Here is a 19,345-nt window from a genome sequence, read left to right as displayed (position 1 = left end):
CACACACACACACACACACACATTTTAGAAATAACGCATTTTCTTTCAGTCTAAGTGAAAAATGCAAAGATAACAAGAAAAACCCACCTTGGATAAAACTAATTCCAAACGGGAAGAAAAGAAAAAGACAAAGACAAAAGAAAGAAAAATGGGATGGCGGTGTGGGATAGTTCCAGCGAATCTGAGGGTCTAGATATGGCCAGCGGCCTTTATATACGCACCCCTACCCCGACCCGGTCGTTAGTCGCGACCCATTAGACCCGGATCCAATTGGAGGACACTTTAACCGGATTCACGGGCCGGGACCTGCGGCCATGCGTGTGATGGGCTGTCACTTAGGTGTCGAAATCAAACATTATCCTGTCCAATAAAAGCACCCGGGGAATAATACCATCCATATACACAGCTACTGTGTCATCAAGACGCTACCTGCGATGGACACCGTATGCTAACGACAACAAATTATTTTTGGGGGGTTGATGATGATGATGATGAAGAGTTTTACAAACGTGAATTGGATTTAAGTTAGAGAATCAAATTATAATTTTGTGTAGTTTGTATCTGGGTTTTATGTTGTGTTTTCAACAAAAACTTAAAAAATATACACTATTTTTGGTGTCCTTTTATCCCATTTATCATAGCTAGCTAACACATTAGGCTACAAAGAAAATGTAACGCAACCCAATGAGCACGATTCCGATGGGCTAGTTGGATTTACGTTCTGTATTTTATATAAACGCAACCTATGTGGCCATGTTACTCATTTTGAATAAAGTGCTAAATTAGGAAAAGTAAAAAAGAGACACACAATTAAATCAGAAACTACTTATTTCTTTAATTCCATAATGACAAAGACACATAACAAACCACAAGAAAAATGTATTCAACTGAAGTCATATAAATAAATGAGGTTCTTTGAGTATCACTTACAAAATGGTTAGTTCAAAACAAGTGGATGCCTAAATGTTCCACTTGAGAAAATTTAAATATTCCTTCATCCATACGCCCGCATTTGTTTGCCTGCAGACAATTTCTAACACATGTACATTTCTGGACGGCAAGCCACAAAACGTACAAGCCAAAAGACGTTTACTGTTTAAAAAAATATGATCAATATCTTTGGATTATCAATCACTTTTGATCAAACCATTTAGAACAAACCATTACATTTATTATCATTTACACAAAGCAACTTCATAAAGCCCTTTTAAATTGAACTGGCCCACTATATTGGCCCTCAGTCATATGACTGTTCTGCATGTTATGACTTTATCGCTTTTTGTAATTCAAGATTTAAGTTTCATATGATCTATGGTTTATTGCCTTATTTGATTTCTGCTGCACTTTGAATTACACTGCTGTAGTAATTAATTCAGCGCTCAGGCGAAGCATCTCAGCAGGAAGTGGCTCAATAGTGTGTAGACGTGCTCGTTGGCTGCCCCCTCCAGGCCGTGGTCCTTGTCGGTGTACCACTGTAGAACACACAGCGAATGACATACATGTGAAGATACATTATTCCATATCTTTGTGTGTGTGTGTGTGTGTGTGTGTGTGTGTGTGTGTGTGTGTGTGTGTTAAATACTCACCATGGCCTCAAAGTCGACCTCTTCCTCCACCAGTGCTTTAGAAATCTGTGCTGCCTGCTGGAAGTGGACGTTGTCTAGAAAAAACAACACAAAGATCTAAAGCTGCATTCAATCCATCTCTGACAACAAGGGGGCAGTAATTATACTCTAAACCAGTCCTGAAAAGGCAAAGACCTGTAAGCCTGTCTCCCAAAGAGGCTATGTGAAATAGGGCAATGCCGCACAATAATACCCTTGTGTTGGACTTGAGCTCAGCCTATCTATGTCTGTCTGTCTGTTTCAATTGGTTACGTGAGTCGTGAGGTCGTACCGTCTGCTAAGCCGTGAACCAGGAGGTATTGCACTGAATGGAACTCCTTGGCCCTGGCAGTGACTGTTGAATTCTACAAAGGAGCACAGATAATTAGCAAATACAACCAGACAGGTATAACCATGAGCACAGACTATAACTCACATATCCTTCCAACAACAAAGCTCGAATTACCATGTAGAATTGTTTGTTGTCCTTAGGTTCGTTCATGTACCTCTCCGTATAGATAGAATCTGCAGCAAAAAATTGAACAAAATATCACTGGTACTTTCATACATCATGCAATAACTGCAATAACTTATTACATTGTCTTTGGTGGCAGTAAACTCGACAAACTAGTTAACGGGATGAGTATATATTTCACAATTAATAACAATTTCAATCATTAAAATGGTTATCATTCGTTGAACTTTATTGGGATCTGTGTTGGCATCGATAATATGTTAACATTATAATCCTGTCGCAGAGGGACATACCATAATACTCCCACTTGGACACTGGTGCCACGGCCATTCCACATTTAAACACTCCACTTCCTGCTCCCAGCGCCATGGATGTTACGTAGCCTCCGTAGGACTGTGGATATATAAATAAAGACATTATTATAACGTTTATATTCAATGTTTTATATTTAAAATTACAATTTTTTTTTTCAATTACAGTGTGAGTGTGTTGGTACATCTGTCTTTCTGTGATTGGCTCTCTCTTTTAGCACATTGTGTGTGCTGCTTGAGTGACAGACATGAAACATTAGGTTCAAATGTAAAGACGACTTATGGAAAACATACCCAGCCCCAAATTGCAATCCGTCCCTCGTCGATGAAGCCCTTTTTTGTTATTTCTCTGAAATAAACATTACATTATAGTTTACCCTGACGTATAGTTAAGTTATTCATACTAATAATGCTTATATTTATTAATTACTATTCTATACATAAGGAATAATATAGAGCGTTATTCGGTTAGATTCTACAGTTGGAAATAGGGTCCATTGCAGCGGTCTGTTATTCATAGCACTAGTTTGCTGCACAAAAATAACTGACTGCTGAAGGCCGTAATAGACCAATCAGGATCAAGCGCTCAACAAAGCTATGTCATAATTGTGATCATCAGCAATAGGAGTAGAAATCTATATTAGACTTGGAAGTAAAACGACTAACACAATTCAGGATAAGTTGGTTCTTAATTTGATTTGACCTTTTTTACAATTCTCAAAAACTGCTCGGAAGGGAGCCTACAAGTAAGACGATTCTGTAATCATTTGTGTGATGGCGTCTTTAAAGGGAATGTTTTACTTAACATTCTAACAGCTCTAACAGCTAGTTACTAGAACTTAATTGGACCCATAATGACCCTGGACTCTTTACTATCCACCAGTGACTAACACTTTCCTTGTGATAAAAGCACGCACATGTCATCCTCACTTGATGTTCAGGATAACAAACCCTTTTTAAGTACCGCACTATCTCATCATGATTGCTACATGCGTATGTACGCAACCGTCCAGGCATACGTGTGCGCATTTACACTCCAAATATAGATCCAAGGGCTTTATATTGGGAAATACTTTCTCAAAAAAATAGGCTGCCCAAAAAAGGAAAATCCCCAGCGCTGGTCGGCTGTTGCCGGGCGGGGTTATAACGGCAGAGTTTAACACCTCATCCTCCGTCATCCACTTACTGGACAGCGGCGATTTGATCTTCCACCTCAAAGGTTCCCAGACGCCGATAAATGGCGTGCATTAGCTTGTCGCCCCGGTAACCGCTTCCCCTTCCGTCGAAGCTGGCCACGATGATGTTCTCAGTGCTGGCCAGGTACTCGGACCAGCCCAGCCTGTAGCGGTAGTCTGCCTTCTGGCTGCACGGACCTGCGTATCTGGAGCGGGTGGTGTAGGTTGGAGGAGTGAAACAGATGTTAACTGGCTTAGAGTTTATGAATAAGGATGAATGCGATTATGAGGCACAGAAAGGTTTCGAGTGCCCTTACATGACCAAACTTTACCTCATTCACTTTGTGTTTTTGGCACGTATTAAATAAAAAGATTTATGGATATTGATGGATAACCCACCTGGGTTTCGTTCTGTGTGATAAACCTGATAAGTACCTCACAAACTCACCAAGGGGATGTTTTATTTTGCATGTAGGGTTAGTTTATGAGGACTGACGTTTGTGTGTTTTTCGCAGGGAGGAAGATTGTTAAACTGATTTATTTGTGTTATAGTGATCGGACCTTTGTTTACTTAACCCAATGGTTCCCAAACTTTTCTGCCCTCCCTTGCCCACACAAAAACACACACACAGACACACGCACACACAGACAAACTCACCCAGTGAGCAGCAAGTGCTCTGACCCACTCACAAAGTGGGGGCAAAGTTCACGCAGGGCTACCATAAAGGCAGACACTACGTTGCACATCACTGGCGGTCATATAAATTGTATCAGTAGTCCATGGGTTTGTTTACAGCTCTTTCTAATAGTTGGTTTCCTCCTGTGGTCGTTCAGATCACAATCTTTGTATAAAGACATTCCTCTCACTACAATACATTCACGCTCCCTTCCATCCCATCTACCTGGCCCACCCTGAAGCCTCCCTCCTTTGGGAGACAGACTCTGCTTGTACACAATGCGGGACAAACACAACATGAATCAGACAACACACAACATGAATAACAGTACATGATGTATTCACTTACACGTCCACCAGTAAGGGATACTTATTAGACTCGCTGAAGCCGGGTGGTAAAGTCATTTGATACTCGATGTCTGCCGGAAAAAACAAAAACAAAAGAAACAACGTGAAAATCACTTCACCCTCCTCAAAGGAGGATACAGTTCTGGGTGGTTAAACCATCATCACATTTTTCCTGGCATGGCGATAACACGTGCGTGTTGCAGAATCAATGCACCAAAGTGCTACTATTGTTAGCGCACTCACGCCAAATGCTCTTCGGCAGAATCTGTACTTTTAAGTCATAATTTTGACAAATGACAATGGCTGAAGTGAAGCCAGGAGAGAGTGTTATGATTATAGAATCATCAGTGAGGTCCTTTGGGATATCGATCAACACGTGTCCTCAGGCGCAACTTCCGATAAGTCGTCCGTTTTTTCGCGAAGCTTACCGATCCCTCCGACCTTGAGGATGCCGCGCTGCATGGTTGGAGTCCTGATGTTGGAGATGAGGTTGAGGAATTGAGTGTTGTCTTCCAGGATTGTGTCCTCTACAAACACCAACACACCTCAGGTTATGTGGGGACAAAGGGTTCTGGGTTCCAACCCTAATTTTCTGCAGTCTTTTAGCACATTGACATGCACATGCTGTGTTTTAGCGTCAATGAACGCAGAAGCCCAAAGTACACGAAGCATGGATTTCACTTCATGTTTGTAACGTGACCAAAAAATTTAACCGTGGTTTTTAACTCCCAGATGAAATGAAACAGACGCACACGTGCTGATGAAGCTTGCTTTGTGAAATTGTCAATTAAATTTGAGTCGAGTTGAATTTAACTTAATGAAATGTTGTGGTGATCTGTACCTGTTTTGTTTATGTTGTTAATGAGGGAGTAACGCGGACTGCCAGGACCTGAGATGCACAGAGGAAAAAAATGTCAACCATGAATTATCTCAACAAACAAGCAATATGGCGAAGGGATGCAAAGTGGGAATACGAAACAAAGAAACAAAGACAGAATTAAACGAAGACCGAAACAAACGACTATAGATAGAAAATAAAAAATGATAAATAAATAGAAACAACCTAAATTATGGGTAGGGAGTGTATTTTACAATATTCTCATATTTGTTATTCATTTACTTTAACCAATCCGAAATGCAATCAATAAATAAAATGCTCTGACCAGAAAATAAATCTGGTATCTGTGGCTGTCACAGGCCTGTAATAATCCTGTCCAATCGATTCATTCTGCCCGAATGAAATTATTGGATGGCCTACCTGTCAGTCTACCTGCCTACCCGGCTACCTGCAAGCATTCATCGCTCATGACCAGAGTTTCCCTTGTGGCAAGGCAGACCTTTAGCTAAAGCTAGTGAGCTAGTGAGAAAGACGTAGGAGGTTTACGTTTGTATACTTCCGGCTCCGAGCTAAATCAACCTTTCTCTGGCCGGTTTCTCCAAATGGCCATATCTAGCTTCAATGAATCCAGGAAACAGTTACAAATACAGTGAGAAGGTGTGTGGACGCACCCTGGCAGGACACACGGTAGAAGGAGGCGTTGTGGCTGAAGGAGGCTGAGTTGTATTGGCAGTCTTTATGAAATGTGCACGTCAGACACTCCCTTTGGGTTGACGTTCCGTTGGTGGTCAACCTGCACATGACACACACACACACACACACACACACACACACACACACACACACACACACACACACACACACACACACACACACACACACACACACACACACACACACACACACACACACACACACACACACACACACACTTTACATGTGAAAGATAAATAGATACTTAAAACGAAATTTATATATATTTTTTTAAACACAGCATTGCATTTAGTAATGCATCAATTCTAATACTAATTTGCACACACACACACACACACACACACACACACACACACACACACACACACACACACACACACACACACACACACACACACACACACACACACACACACACACACAAACGTACTTGTAAACATTGCGGCCTCCGGCTCTAGCTCCATCTTCATTACTTGAATAATACCTGGGGACAGAAAAAGATCATAGTTAAGTAGTATTAGTAATAGTATAACATAGTAGTATTAACATGTCATTAGAATAAGAACAATAGCTCTCTGCTCTTTTGAGATCATAAAATCATTATCATAAAAATTCCACATGGTTTGGACAACAATGAAATCCTACATTTAATTTAAAGTTAAAAGTTGCGGTATAGAAGTTACATAGTGCAGATGTAATACACGTTTTGGTATCCACTCCGACACATCGCCTAGCTGTTTTGGCAGCTAGGCAACCATCTTGTGAACTTTTCCGGCCACTCATACTCATGGATGACCAATCCCAACTCACACGGTGCCATCAGCCATCACTTTGAGGATGTTGACCACTTCCCACGTCCCGGTTGTGATGGGCGTGGCAACTCCCTGTCAGACATGAAGATACAATGTCAACTTAAACGTAGATCATCGGGACTGTAGCATTCATCACACGGCGTCTGTTTGGTTTGAAATGTGCTGGGGACAGAGACGCATTCGGAAGTGCATTTTCAGAAGTGCTGGGTACAATGAGGATGCGCTCTTTTTTTCTCACTTTAGTGCCGATGATGAAAGGTTCTGAAAGACGGCATACCCATGTAGCTAATTACTAAGGAATAAAATGTAGGCAAAATCTGTCCGGCACGTTTTAATGAAGAAAACGTTTCCAAAAAGCATCGGACAAATGACCCACTATGTTCTGCTCCATGGATCCAATGTTGACAACGTGACATGATATGGCTAAGCTAACAACATAAACAAGAGGAGCTAGGAAATGAATTTAACTGCGTGTTTAAGTTCAGAAGGGCCAAACGTGTGGCCTACAAAAGTCGTCAAGAATGAAAAAGAAAAAAATATTTGTTGCACAGCTGAACGCTGTATCACATCATGAGCTGGCTGTTCTCAATTCACAACACGCATTCCATCAAAACTAGCCTACATCAGGCATTCTGACCAAAACTGATGCAGTCCCCCCACAATTATTCCAGAATTCAAGCAAAGCAAGAATGACCAAAAGTCACTTGTGTCAACAAGAGACTGACTCCACCGACTATCAATTGCAATTTAAAACAGCCGACCACTTGAGTGCAAAAAACCACAAAAGACCTCGCCACAGCACCAGCAAATCTTAAGCAATAAATATTGCGTCTTACCTTTATTTATGTGGCAGTGGTCTGCAGATGCATCCCGTGGTGTAGTCTACCACATCCATTTAGTTCAACAGGTTATCGTTCTGATACTGTCCATGGTACTAGCAACCTGCTCTGGTGCTTTTATTCTGGCTAAAATGACTTGATTGTCAGATGCCTCATCATCCCAGCCAGAGTATTGGTATTATTAGTAATGGCTACTTGCCAAATCGAAAAAATAACTTCACACAGTGTGTCTTTTTCCAATGTATTTGTTATCATTCATATCGTTGATCAGCAGAGAAATAGTTTGCCAAAGTTGTTGACGTCGCTTAGCAACCGAATACGCTGGGGTTGATAAGTTACCGGACTGCAGAGTGATACAGATGACGTGAATCAGAGGCAAAAAAAAACACTTTCCTTGACAGCGGTCAATATGGTGGACGTGAGCATTCCACTGCATTGAGAAGAGCCGTGTAATAAACAAAATAATTGACAGCTGAACGTTAGGAAGGCCCATGCAAGTGAATGGAGCAGTCTACAGCATTGAGAAGAGCCGTGTAATAAGTAGGGGATAATGTATAGAACGCCGGTCATTATCGGGAAAATAAGCCCAGACAGGGCGAACAGGACACCGACGCGCAGCGAAGGTGTCTTGCTTCCCACTGAAGGGGCTTAATTTCGATAATGACCGGCGACATTCTACACATTATCCCGCTTATTACACGGCTACGTGTCAAAACGAAAAAATTACTTTGCATGGTGTGTCTTTGTACAATTTAATTGTTACCAGCATTCGTAGTGTTGATCTGCAGAGAAATAGTCCGCCAAAGACGGTGACGTCGCTTAGCAACCGAAGACGCTGGGGTTGAAAAGTTACCGGACTACTTGAGGGGTGATACCAAAGACGTAATTATAGGCAAAACATCCTCTGTTTTCCTTGACAGCGTTCAATTATACTTAGCAACGGTGAATTATCAAATATAATTTACCGCCGGAAGTTGTAAATAGCCCATGCAAGTGAACGGAGCGTTCCACTGCATTGAGAAGACCCGTGTAATAATCCATAATAATTCAACTTGATTATTATTATTATTATTTTTTTTTTTACAAGTGGTGGGTACAAAATGAACCTTGACGAAATCTGGTGGGGACCTGTCCCCGGCGTCCCCAGCGTAATCTGACGCCTATCCCCTTTAGACCCCGTTAATGTGATCAATATCTCCCGATTATGTAAGTCTGCATGGTTTGATGCCTGGCTGTTTCTCTCACGATAAAGTTACAAAAGGTACAATATTTAACACATGTACTACTACATCACAGCGGTGATGTTAGTATGACGGTATTTAATTGCAAAACAAAATAACTCAATGAAAAAGGGCAGATTTCTTTCAGATTAGTCTTGGTCTAAAGACTGGAGATTGGACAATATTTCACACTATTAGATCGCTAAAATTATTATTCAACACGTTTTTTTCCTTATATTAAAGGATATTGTGTGGTAGTCTGCGAAATTTATGTTAAACATTGTTCAAAGTGTTAACAAGAATCCAACATCAAACTGAATGATATGATTGCGTGTGTTCCGTCCGTCTGAAACAACCCTAATCAAATGTCTCTTAAACGAATCAATCAAACTTAATGCTAGGCTATAATATAAAACTAAATTGGCCACAATAAGTGCGTGTGTTGTTGAGTCATCGACTCGATACAAGCACGTTCATAAGTTAAAGCCACACCATCAAGCGGGTAGCCCTGTTGTCATGGAGGGACAAACCCCGGCCCTATTGGTCTGCTATAAAGAGTCAAACCGAGTTAGGTTGGGCCAGTGTAGTGTAATGGAGAATCCCCATTAGAGCCCAGAAGGCTTTCAAGATGGAAGCCCGATGCATGGATGCAAGGTTTATAATATGCAAACAATAGATAAATTGCAAACGTATACATCAACGGGTCAACTCGTTGTCGTTTGTCATTGTAAAACTCTGTGCTCTTGCATCAAAATATGCATTTTTGCACAGCTTGTCTTGCGCTTGTGTTCACTCAGTGACCTCAACCTGGCAACCCGCTATGAGCTATGAGTCCGGGGGGGAGGGGGCGGAGACAACTCTGTAATATTGTGAATTTGGACTGCAGTACCAATTTTTAACGCTCTGTGTCAGAGCTACAGATTTGACCTTTAATACTACAATTTAAGGTGTTTTTAGTGGTTTGAGGGTAGTTTTACATAAAAACTTCAACATACAACGTTTTCTTTGCTAATTAGATTTAGAGTAATTTGGAGCCAAAGTAAAATCGGACAAATTATATTATATTTCATTTGATTTCTGTTCAATGTAGAATCACACGTTCATTCTATTCTCCCGAAACACAAAATGAACGTGTCATATTTGATGAACAGCACATGAACACTGCGTTGACCACTATGTTGCGCCTAATCTTAAACAATATCCTGTGACTAAACATGGTAAAAGCAGAAGAGGCCGCCACTCACCCCAACCACATGATGGATGTGTTTATATCCGTAGCTGTTGCTCATCACTAGGTAATATGATTCATCTGCCGCAAACACAGGTTCATCTGGGGAAAACTATAAGAGGGCCGGCGTGGATGAGAACATAATTTTTTATTGTAGAATTACCGTCACGTTAACATGTAAGCACGCTAGCATTATCCCTATGTGTGTACTGCATGCTAACCGTCAAGCTAACATTGGTAGTATGCTAACATACGTCACGTTAACATGCTAGCATTATCATGTTTGTGTGTATTGCATGCTAACCGACAGGCTTACATGTTAGCCCGCTAGCATTATCTTTATCATCATTATTGTTATCAGTGTGTATTACGCTAACATGCTAGGATGCAAGTGTTATCACAATATTTAACAGAAATGCTGACATGCTAGCTCTACCAGAGTATGTGCCATAAACTAACAGACAAACGCTTCTATTATCTGTATTATTGGTGTACAGGTATAAAAGTCACGTACCCTGCCGATCCAGCCATTAGTTTGATTCAATGCCAGGCGCTGAAATAAATGGGAAATAGTACACTTTTCATAAAGAAGATTTGGTTACAGATATATATATATATATATAGATATAGATATAGATAGATATAAAACAAAGACTTATAAATATGTATAGGTTCATAGACGATAGAAGGATCAATCAATGGATGGATTGATAGAGTAGACAGACTGACAGATAGACAGATACAAAGAGTTGAATACAGATAGATAGATGCAAAGATATATATATGTATATATATATATATACATATATATATTTATTTTATATAGATTGATAGAGGCCCTCATAACTTTCAGACTCGACTACTGCAACAGCATCCTCTGTGGTTCATCTTACAAAATCCTCAATAAACTTCAGATTGAGATAGAGCGATAGGGTGAGTGATGGATTGTAATCAGATAGATAGTTCTTGAGAGATAGATATATAGCTGGACAGATTCATTGATAGATAGATGGATAAAGTCATAGATTTGTGGGTCACCTCCCGAGTAACCCAGGAACCCATGACCAATTCGTAGATCTGCAGGAGGAGGTATTCTTGTTTCCTCTTCAGCCACTGAACGGCCAGGCGGTCGTCCGTTACCCAGGTGACCGTCGCCAGGTAGTGATCGCTTTCGAACGGGAATTTAAAGATTATTAACTCAATCGAAAAATACATTCTTCCATCGTGTACATGAAATACACTTCTTTATGAAAGTATTGCAACTCTGATTGTTTTTCAATATGTGGGTCACGGACTCACGGGCCGTTAGTGGACCAAGTGGGTCGCTGGACGGCCGCAATATAAATGAAAATGGTCGATTTGATCATCAATATTTATGAAGACTGGAAAATGAACATTGTATGAAGGACAATACAGATAGAGAAATGTTAATTATTTTTGACAGGGTCATTTAAATGTGTGGTTTATTTCACTTCGGCACAAAATATTCGGTTGGGTTCTGTGGCAAAAGTACATCCATAAGTGAGTCCCAAAAGGTCTGCTCTGCTATGCAGGATTGTTCGGTACTGTACTGCATTCTACGTTACCCTGTGTTAAAGAAGGCCGGAATGATGACTGGCATGACCGTTTGTGGGTCATTTGCGTTGACCACAAACAGCTTGGCGACAGAGTTTGGGGTTCCGGGCTGCCACGCAAACAACAAGGGGGGAAACAAGATGGAGAATCAATCAAAATATCCGAGATGATATATGGCTACTCAAAAGGTCTATCAAATCTGTGGTCATTTTACAGACGAACATTGGATTAGGGAGCATGTAGGTAGGGGATTAACATCTGTAGAATGAAAAGCTGTCTCTGCTTGATAGACAGCAAAAAGTTAGCAAGCTTACATTGACTTCAACGTGGCCGGCGCCCCTGACTTGGAGGAGGGCTTTACTTCGAAGGACCAATAACTAGCCTAGCCCAAATCATTGACGTTCAGACGCATTTAAATGGTTGCTGGCAGTGACAAGTATATCACACAATTAAACGAGGATAAACGCTATGTATTTTTGTTGATTTATTTCGTATTTGATAATAGTTGATTAATAGTTGGCAGATATATTCAAGTGACCATTTCATCGAGGGGCGGTGTCATGCCAAATTTGTACCGCGTCGTCCGTTGCCTGGCAACGGACGATCGCGTCGAATGACGTGAAATGTTCACGAACATTCGCGAACCTTCTATCTAGCGATCCGTTATCTGTATTGTGCTATTTCGTCCTTGACCTGCTTTAAACACTCAGTTTACTTCCTAAATTTGATTGAACAATTAAATACAATACAAATATAAAGTAAAAACAAGTGTTATCTAGCGATCCGTTTTCTGTATTATGTTATTTCGTCTTTGGCAACATGAGCGTGAATGTTTTTTGAAACCCGCTTTAAACACTCAGTTTGCTAGCTAAATTTGATTGAACAATTAAATACAATACAAATATAAAGTAAAAACAAGTGTTATCTAGCGATCCGTTATCTGTATTATGTTACTTCGTCTTTGGCAACATGAGCGCGAATGTTTTTTGAAACCCGCTTTAAACACTCAGTTTGCTAGCTAAATTTGATTGAACAATTAAATACAATACAAATATAAAGTAAAAACAAGTGTTATCTAGCGATCCGTTATCTGTATTATGTTACTTCGTCTTTGGCAACATGAGCGCGAATGTTTTTTGAAACCTGCCCGGCAACGGACGACGCGATCATCTGTTGCCAGGCAGGTTTGGAATGGATTACGTATGGATGACACGCCCGGTACAAATTTGGCAGCCGGTACAAATTTGGCATGACAGTGGCGCCCTAGCACCCGCTATTGACCCACCGCCACTGCTACAGAGTATACAGATTCAATATAACGATGTATGCTTTCCCCTTTGCAATTTCAAAAGGTTTCCCAGATAGGTTAGCTGTATAGCTAGCTGGTAGGCTATAGAAAATAAACCGAGTGGTAGCCACTTTCACAGGTCAGTTAAAACGATGCTTGTTGAAAAGCTTTTGCTGGCAAACATAGGCCTATACTTCAAAATGACACTACAAAACGAGATAACTGTTACAGTTTATTTAGCATTATCAACTTAATGGTTTTGGAAACAACTATCTGTGTCTGACTGTGATCTTACCCTGCGTTGTACCGTCTCTTAAAACAACAAGCGTATCGTGCAGGCAGGCAAAGGGGAAAGGTCACGTTGATAGCCTATGACGTCACCCAGCGGCAGTAGCGCACTGAGCGCTGGTAAACGAGGCTACAAAGTACAAACTTTACTTCTATATTATTACTTTTAGACATTTTTATTCTCGAATAATTGATTCACATGTGAATGTTTAATTGTTCATGTGTAATTTTATAAAGCATTGAAAATGTAAATGACCACTCAAAAGGGCACTTTGGTCCTTCAGAGGGACAAGGGCAGGGGCTCGGGCACCCATAGCCCCCCCCCTCTGCACGTGCCTGCTGCTCAACTATACTTTACAATGCTGGATAAAAAGGCACGAAAAATCAATCCTCTCTAGTTGAAAAAAAACGATCACATTCAGACCAAACAATACAGCAGGCAAAGCCAACGTCCAAAAAATGCATTGATATACTTTTTTTTCACAAAGCCCACGGCACAATGAGAGCGAAGTTCGGTTCGTATATCTGCTGTGACTTGAAAATAGGAACCGAATAATTATGTTTTTGTACGTGCGTGAACGGAGCGTTGCCGTATTATTCCGCTCCTTCAGTAAAGGGCTCAAGTTTGTTTTCAAAAGTGATGATTTCAATAAATTGTAATTATAATTTTGTGGAGCCGACCTTGGGGTAGGGGATGACGACAGTGGTGGGGTACTGCTCCTCTCCGTACCAGGAGTACTCGATGTTGTGGACACCCGTGTCGTTGAACTGGGCATAGGCCACGTTCTTTCCGCCCGGCGACCACCACAGCGCTTGATTGGACGAGTACATCTCCTCTAAAGGGAACAAAGAGGAGGAGTTCATTGATTAATTAACTTCTGATTTTGGTATTTTTCCTTCAACCCTCTGCACATCATTACAGTTCAGAGTTTTATTTTGGTTAGTTTCATTGTGATCACCTTTTGAGTCAACGAAGACAAATATGAATTTTATTTCATACTCTATTAAAAATCTACCGGACACAAAGAAGGTATAAACACAAAGGCTAATAGACACAAATTGCCAAAAAATAATTAAAATCAAAAAATGAAATAGAAAATAGAAGGTACTAAAAAATAGGCCAAAGAAATCTCATTTTATTTGGGTGGGGTTCAGTGGATGTTGCAACTGGCATCGCGTGCGTTTCCTGTTGCAACATTTCAAACAGAATCTCAACTCTGCAGCACACCCCCTGCCACTCACCCTCGTACACCCAGTCGGGGATGCCGTTCAGGATGACGTTGTGTTCTCCGTTATTGGTGACCCTTTTTGCTGGGCTGATTGCGTTGCTCATCACGTACACATCGTTCTCCCAGACGTAGGCCTGCCGCGGGATATAGCGGACACGTTAACATTTCTTCACACTCATTAGTCACATGATTCCCCTACCCCAAACTAGGGACAATTCTGATAAAAGAAAACAAAATTTTAGAGTCTAGACGTTTGTCATATGTAAACTGGTCCTCTGTTTTGACTCACCAGTCCATTTCCTTCGGGGGCCCATGCTAAAAACTGGACATTGTCTTGGATTCCAGTGTCTACGAGTTGCCTGTATCCATGGAAACAAGGTCAAAGGTTAAAGGGGACCTTCAGTGATTTTGAGTGATCTGATCGGTTTCTGCTCGATATTTTGGATCAATTTGCTGTTTAGTCATTGACCTGACTTTTTCTTAAATACGAAAAAAGTGTTGATAAGCCACTGATTAACTATTATGACAGCTACTGTCTGAGATTTCCCCATGGTTGGGACAACAATGAAATGCTACATTAAATTAAAAGTTAACAGCTGCTGTATAAAAGTTACATAGGGCAGATGTTATTCATATGTGTGTCGGGATCCACTCTAAACTATAAATCGTGTGCTAGTTTTGACAGCTAGGCAACCCTGTTGTGAACTTTTCCCATCCACACTGTCTACCCTACAGTTAAATCACACGTGGGTGTCCACCCGGAAGTAGGATCGGATTAGACTCCCTGCATGAGGATGTCCACAGGTACGCTGGGACCAGCAAATTGCAGCACTGTCAAATTAATTGATTAACGGGGTTGTATAACCATTTTCCATCACACGGCATTGCAAAGAGGAAGTCAGGTCGTAGCATTTATCAGGGGTCAGGGTTCATGGCTCTAGCAATAAACACTGCCTCCGTCTCATTGGAGGGGGAAATCGCCAAGGTGTTCGAGGTGTAGAGCAAGAGGATGCCTACCGGTTGACGACGTCGTAAATGGTGTAGGTGGCATAGTACGAATGTCTCCATTGCTGATTGGAAACAGAGGAGAGAAGACGATAATGACAACTGTTAAAAACGACGACATTAGACGAAACTGTGACAGCATTTGAATTAGCTTTTTTTTGGGGTGGATTTCGCAGACTTTTCGGACTCCCGAGGGGAAATGTACACGAACCTTTGTGAAGTTACTCATGAACGCCACGTACTTGTGGTCGGCTGACAGCTGGTAATCTTTGGCATTGAGATCGAACTGCGAGATTAAAAGGTTAAAGGTCAATGAACCCCGATTATTATTTTCTTATGCCAACAAATCCGACTTTAACAGGAATACTGAGGGTGTCTATCATTGGGCGATGTCTTGTAGAGAATGTTTGGACAGAAATGTATAGAGATAGTAGCGGTAATCATGTCACCCCTCTGTGTGATGACTAGGGCTGTAACGATATGCGTATCGAAACCGAAATCGCGACACTCAAAGCCACGAACCTGTCTCACGGTGTGAGAAGGCAGAAGCGCGATATGCCCTTTCTAACTCTCCGGTCAAATTGTCCGATTGAAATTTGCTAATAATTTGTCTAAATAATAGTCTGCCGACAGCGCCCCCTCCTATCGATGCCGTAGGTATGCGACGAGATGCCCTCTCTGTGATCACAGCTCTCCGTGGGTACGGAGGATTGCATTTCTCCACAGCCGTCGAAGTCCTCATATGCGATATGAACGACATTTATCCAGAGTGGGCCAAGCGCGAAAAAAATTACCTGTGTCATCCTGTCTCTATTGTTTTGTGTGATTTGACTGGCAGTTTGTCTGCTTATAGGTCGGAATGAAGCGGCCACCGATTATTGACAGGATGGGTACTTTATTCTACCGGACTTGTTCGCTTCTTCACTAGACACACGCGCTGCCGCTCGCTCTCCTCGCTCGTCCACTCACTCGCTGACGTCACACACACGCACACTGCCATTCTCGCGCACACACATATATGCTGCTCACTATGCCTCGTTATTGCGACGTTCATGTTTTTCCCCATCTATTGAAAGTTAGGCTATTAAACATGTTGCATTCTATACGGCCTGATTTTGTCATTATTTAAGCTACATAGCCTAATAAGAAGCGCTAATAAGGATATTTGACTAAACCAACCAAACAGTTGAGGGTTTTTGCCTACCAGCAAAAAGCATCCTCCAACTGCAATCTTTGGTTATTTCTTTATTAATTTAGCTATAGGCTACTTTAATATTATTCTTTCTGTTCAAATCTGTTCAGTGTTCCAAATGATTTGTTATTAAATGTTACATGAAGTTAATTGGTATACAAGTGTTGTTTAAATAAAATGCTTTTTAAATTTAAAAAAATCCTGGGATGTATCGAACCGTGGGTCAAAAATCGTGATACAAACCGAATCGTGAGTTTGTGTATCGTTACAGCCCTAGTGATGACGCAAGTGGAAAGCAAAAACTGCAACAAATGAGAATGCATCTCAACTGGTCAAAACTGCAATATTGCGTCCCACATTTGGATGTGGGAGACGTTATGTGACTCACAAATAGCGTTTGGTTCAAGAACTCTTCAAACTGTCCGGATTCGGCGTTGTGTCGGAACACCGAGCCGTTGGTCTGGTGCAGGTACTCATTGTCTGCGGGAACACACAGAAAAAGGCGACGAGACAAACGTTATGGCAACGTGGTGGCAACGTCATGCCGATGGAAGACTTTTGAACTGACTGTCTGATAGTTCCAAGGGTTAGTTGAATATGTTTATTGTGGTTCGATATTGACTCCAGTATGGGTTTGTGGACTTGAGAGAGAATTTCACATCCTCATTCATCATGGTCATTCCTTCATTGTTCTAAACACACACACACACACACACACGCACACGCACACACACACGCACACACACACACGCACACACACACACACACACACACACACACACACACACACACACACACACACAGTTTCCTGTTTTCTTTGGGGTCTTTCACCTGAAATCCACCTCAGATTGTAGGAGCGTGGGTTGAGGGTGTCGTTGAAGACATCTTGCAGGCTGAACGGCCGCCGGCTGTCACTACCAGTGTCATCTGGAGGGACAGACGTGAGCCAGGGTGAGAACTCACCATATCGCGGTGTATGTGCACACACACACAACCATGTGTGCACGCACGCGCACGCACGCACGCATGCAGACACACAAACACACACACACACACACCCACACACACACACATGTGCACACACTCACTTTCACGCACATGCACACACACACACACACACACACACACACACACACACACACACACACACACACACACACACACACACACAAAGACACACCCTGAGTAAAGTACTGTAATAGGTGTGATGATATTCTTTTCTTAAGGTTTCATTTGGTACAGTTCGCACGGTAGACAAAGCTTGTCTGATGGTGATGGCAAGGATCGGCCTATGCGGGCAAAGCGCTACGACAGATGTATTTTGTTTACTTTTGTAATGATCATTGTTTCTCCTAAAATAAACAATGAATATTTTAAACTGATGCTTAAATCACTTTCGGTCATTATTGCTGGATTGGTCCAAAAACAAAATTAGGAAATTAGGAAATCACTACCTGGCCGCACATTAAGCATGATAGGCCTTAATGTCATAACTAATACATCACAGTAAGTTGGCCTACTGCATAACCAGAATCATACTGACATCAGTGACAAAAAAAAGCCCACTCTAAAATGAAAAAAATGCTGGAAATAAATAAAATAACTAATAACATGAAATTAATTTTGCAGACTATTTGACAGTGATAAAGGAAAGGTTGCCTGCTAATCTTGTTTTGGACTGTGTGTGTGTGTGTGTGTGTGTGTGTGTGTGTGTGTGTGTGTGTGTGTGTGTGTGTGTGTGTGTGTGTGTGTGTGTGTGTGTGTGTGTGTGTGCCAGTGCGTGCCTGCGCGCACGTTAGAGATGAACTTCGTTTATCCGTGGTCAATACATGCAGTAGCGGTATATGCAGTATGGAGCGCGTTAGTTTCCGAAACATTAGTTTTGCACCGCTCACTCAAACCCGTCTAACCCCGCGGCAGTCACATGGGTTTCGGTGGTCGGCGGGCGCGTGACTCACCGCTCAAATAGATGGCCGTGGGCACGGCGATCAGGATGACAACCAAGGCGAACCCGAGCACACCGAGCAGCACCTTGGCGACGGAAACCTGGGAGGAGATCACACAATAAAAGTCCCCAAATGAAAAAGGCTGTTGCTGGGCTCACATGTTGACATTCTCAGTGTCAACTGTGAAGAAACCCCGGGCGTTAGGCTACTCACCATTTTTGGGCGCTGACGTGAAGAATAGTATAGTCGTTCAACCTCAGGAGTGCATGTGAAGGTAAGGCGACAGTGGCAGTAGATGCAATGAGGTGAAAGTCGAATAAAGTTATGTGACACTACTGAGGAGGCGGTTAAACATTATCCAACCGTACTACTCAAATGAGGTCCCATAAAAGAGAGAAGCGGAGTAAAGTTGGTGGAAGGCGATGTGAAGCTGTACTTGCATGTCAGAGGAAGTTGCCTGGCCGTCACACATCTATAAACTCCCCAAAGTGCTGGAGTAGCCGTAATGGGGAGGGTAGTGTATAGCCTACCTAAGACTTGAAATACGTAAGACTTTTTGAAAATGCACACAGTAAAGTTATT

The 19,345-nt window shown here is 41.7% G+C and overlaps 2 protein-coding genes across 2 annotated transcripts in view; both read right to left on the bottom strand.

Annotated features, from left to right (window-relative positions):
- LOC132456467 (pro-glucagon-like) overlaps nt 1–157 on the bottom strand; it is a 4,317-nt gene extending 4,160 nt beyond the window's left edge. Inside the window, exon 1 of the mRNA XM_060050828.1 lies at nt 88–157. The gene's annotated coding sequence lies outside the window, so the exon portion shown is untranslated. The remainder of the gene's footprint in view (nt 1–87) is intronic.
- Nucleotides 158–815: 658 nt separating this feature from the next.
- Nucleotides 816–19,251, bottom strand: LOC132456460 (dipeptidyl peptidase 4-like). Its single transcript, XM_060050818.1, has 26 exons — nt 18,977–19,251; nt 18,776–18,863; nt 17,649–17,744; nt 17,206–17,297; nt 15,837–15,911; nt 15,638–15,690; nt 14,910–14,979; nt 14,634–14,754; nt 14,073–14,227; nt 11,827–11,924; nt 11,279–11,408; nt 10,755–10,793; nt 10,257–10,352; nt 6,952–7,025; nt 6,572–6,625; nt 6,099–6,220; nt 5,431–5,478; nt 5,018–5,116; nt 4,591–4,660; nt 3,577–3,771; nt 2,685–2,739; nt 2,373–2,472; nt 2,071–2,129; nt 1,897–1,969; nt 1,587–1,660; nt 816–1,472 (listed from the first exon to the last, which is right to left on the bottom strand). The coding sequence occupies exons 1-26, from the start codon at nt 18,977–18,979 to the stop codon at nt 1,380–1,382; spliced, it is 2,232 nt and encodes a 743-aa protein (XP_059906801.1). The 5' UTR covers nt 18,980–19,251; the 3' UTR covers nt 816–1,379.
- Nucleotides 19,252–19,345: the final 94 nt, after the last annotated feature.

The sequence above is a fragment of the Gadus macrocephalus genome, chromosome 4, assembly GCF_031168955.1.
Source record: "Gadus macrocephalus chromosome 4, ASM3116895v1".
In the NCBI taxonomy this organism is placed as follows: domain Eukaryota; kingdom Metazoa; phylum Chordata; class Actinopteri; order Gadiformes; family Gadidae; genus Gadus; species Gadus macrocephalus.
The sequence above is the reverse complement of the archived record's forward strand: the minus strand, read 5'-3'. Positions and strand labels throughout refer to the sequence as shown.

Coding starts and splice junctions, on each gene's coding strand:
- LOC132456460 (XM_060050818.1), bottom strand. Junction 17,745..18,775: donor CACGGCCATCTATTTGAGCG/GTGAGTCACGCG, acceptor CTGTCCCTCCAG/ATGACACTGGTAGTGACAGC. Junction 1,661..1,896: donor GGTTCACGGCTTAGCAGACG/GTACGACCTCAC, acceptor TGTTTTTTCTAG/ACAACGTCCACTTCCAGCAG.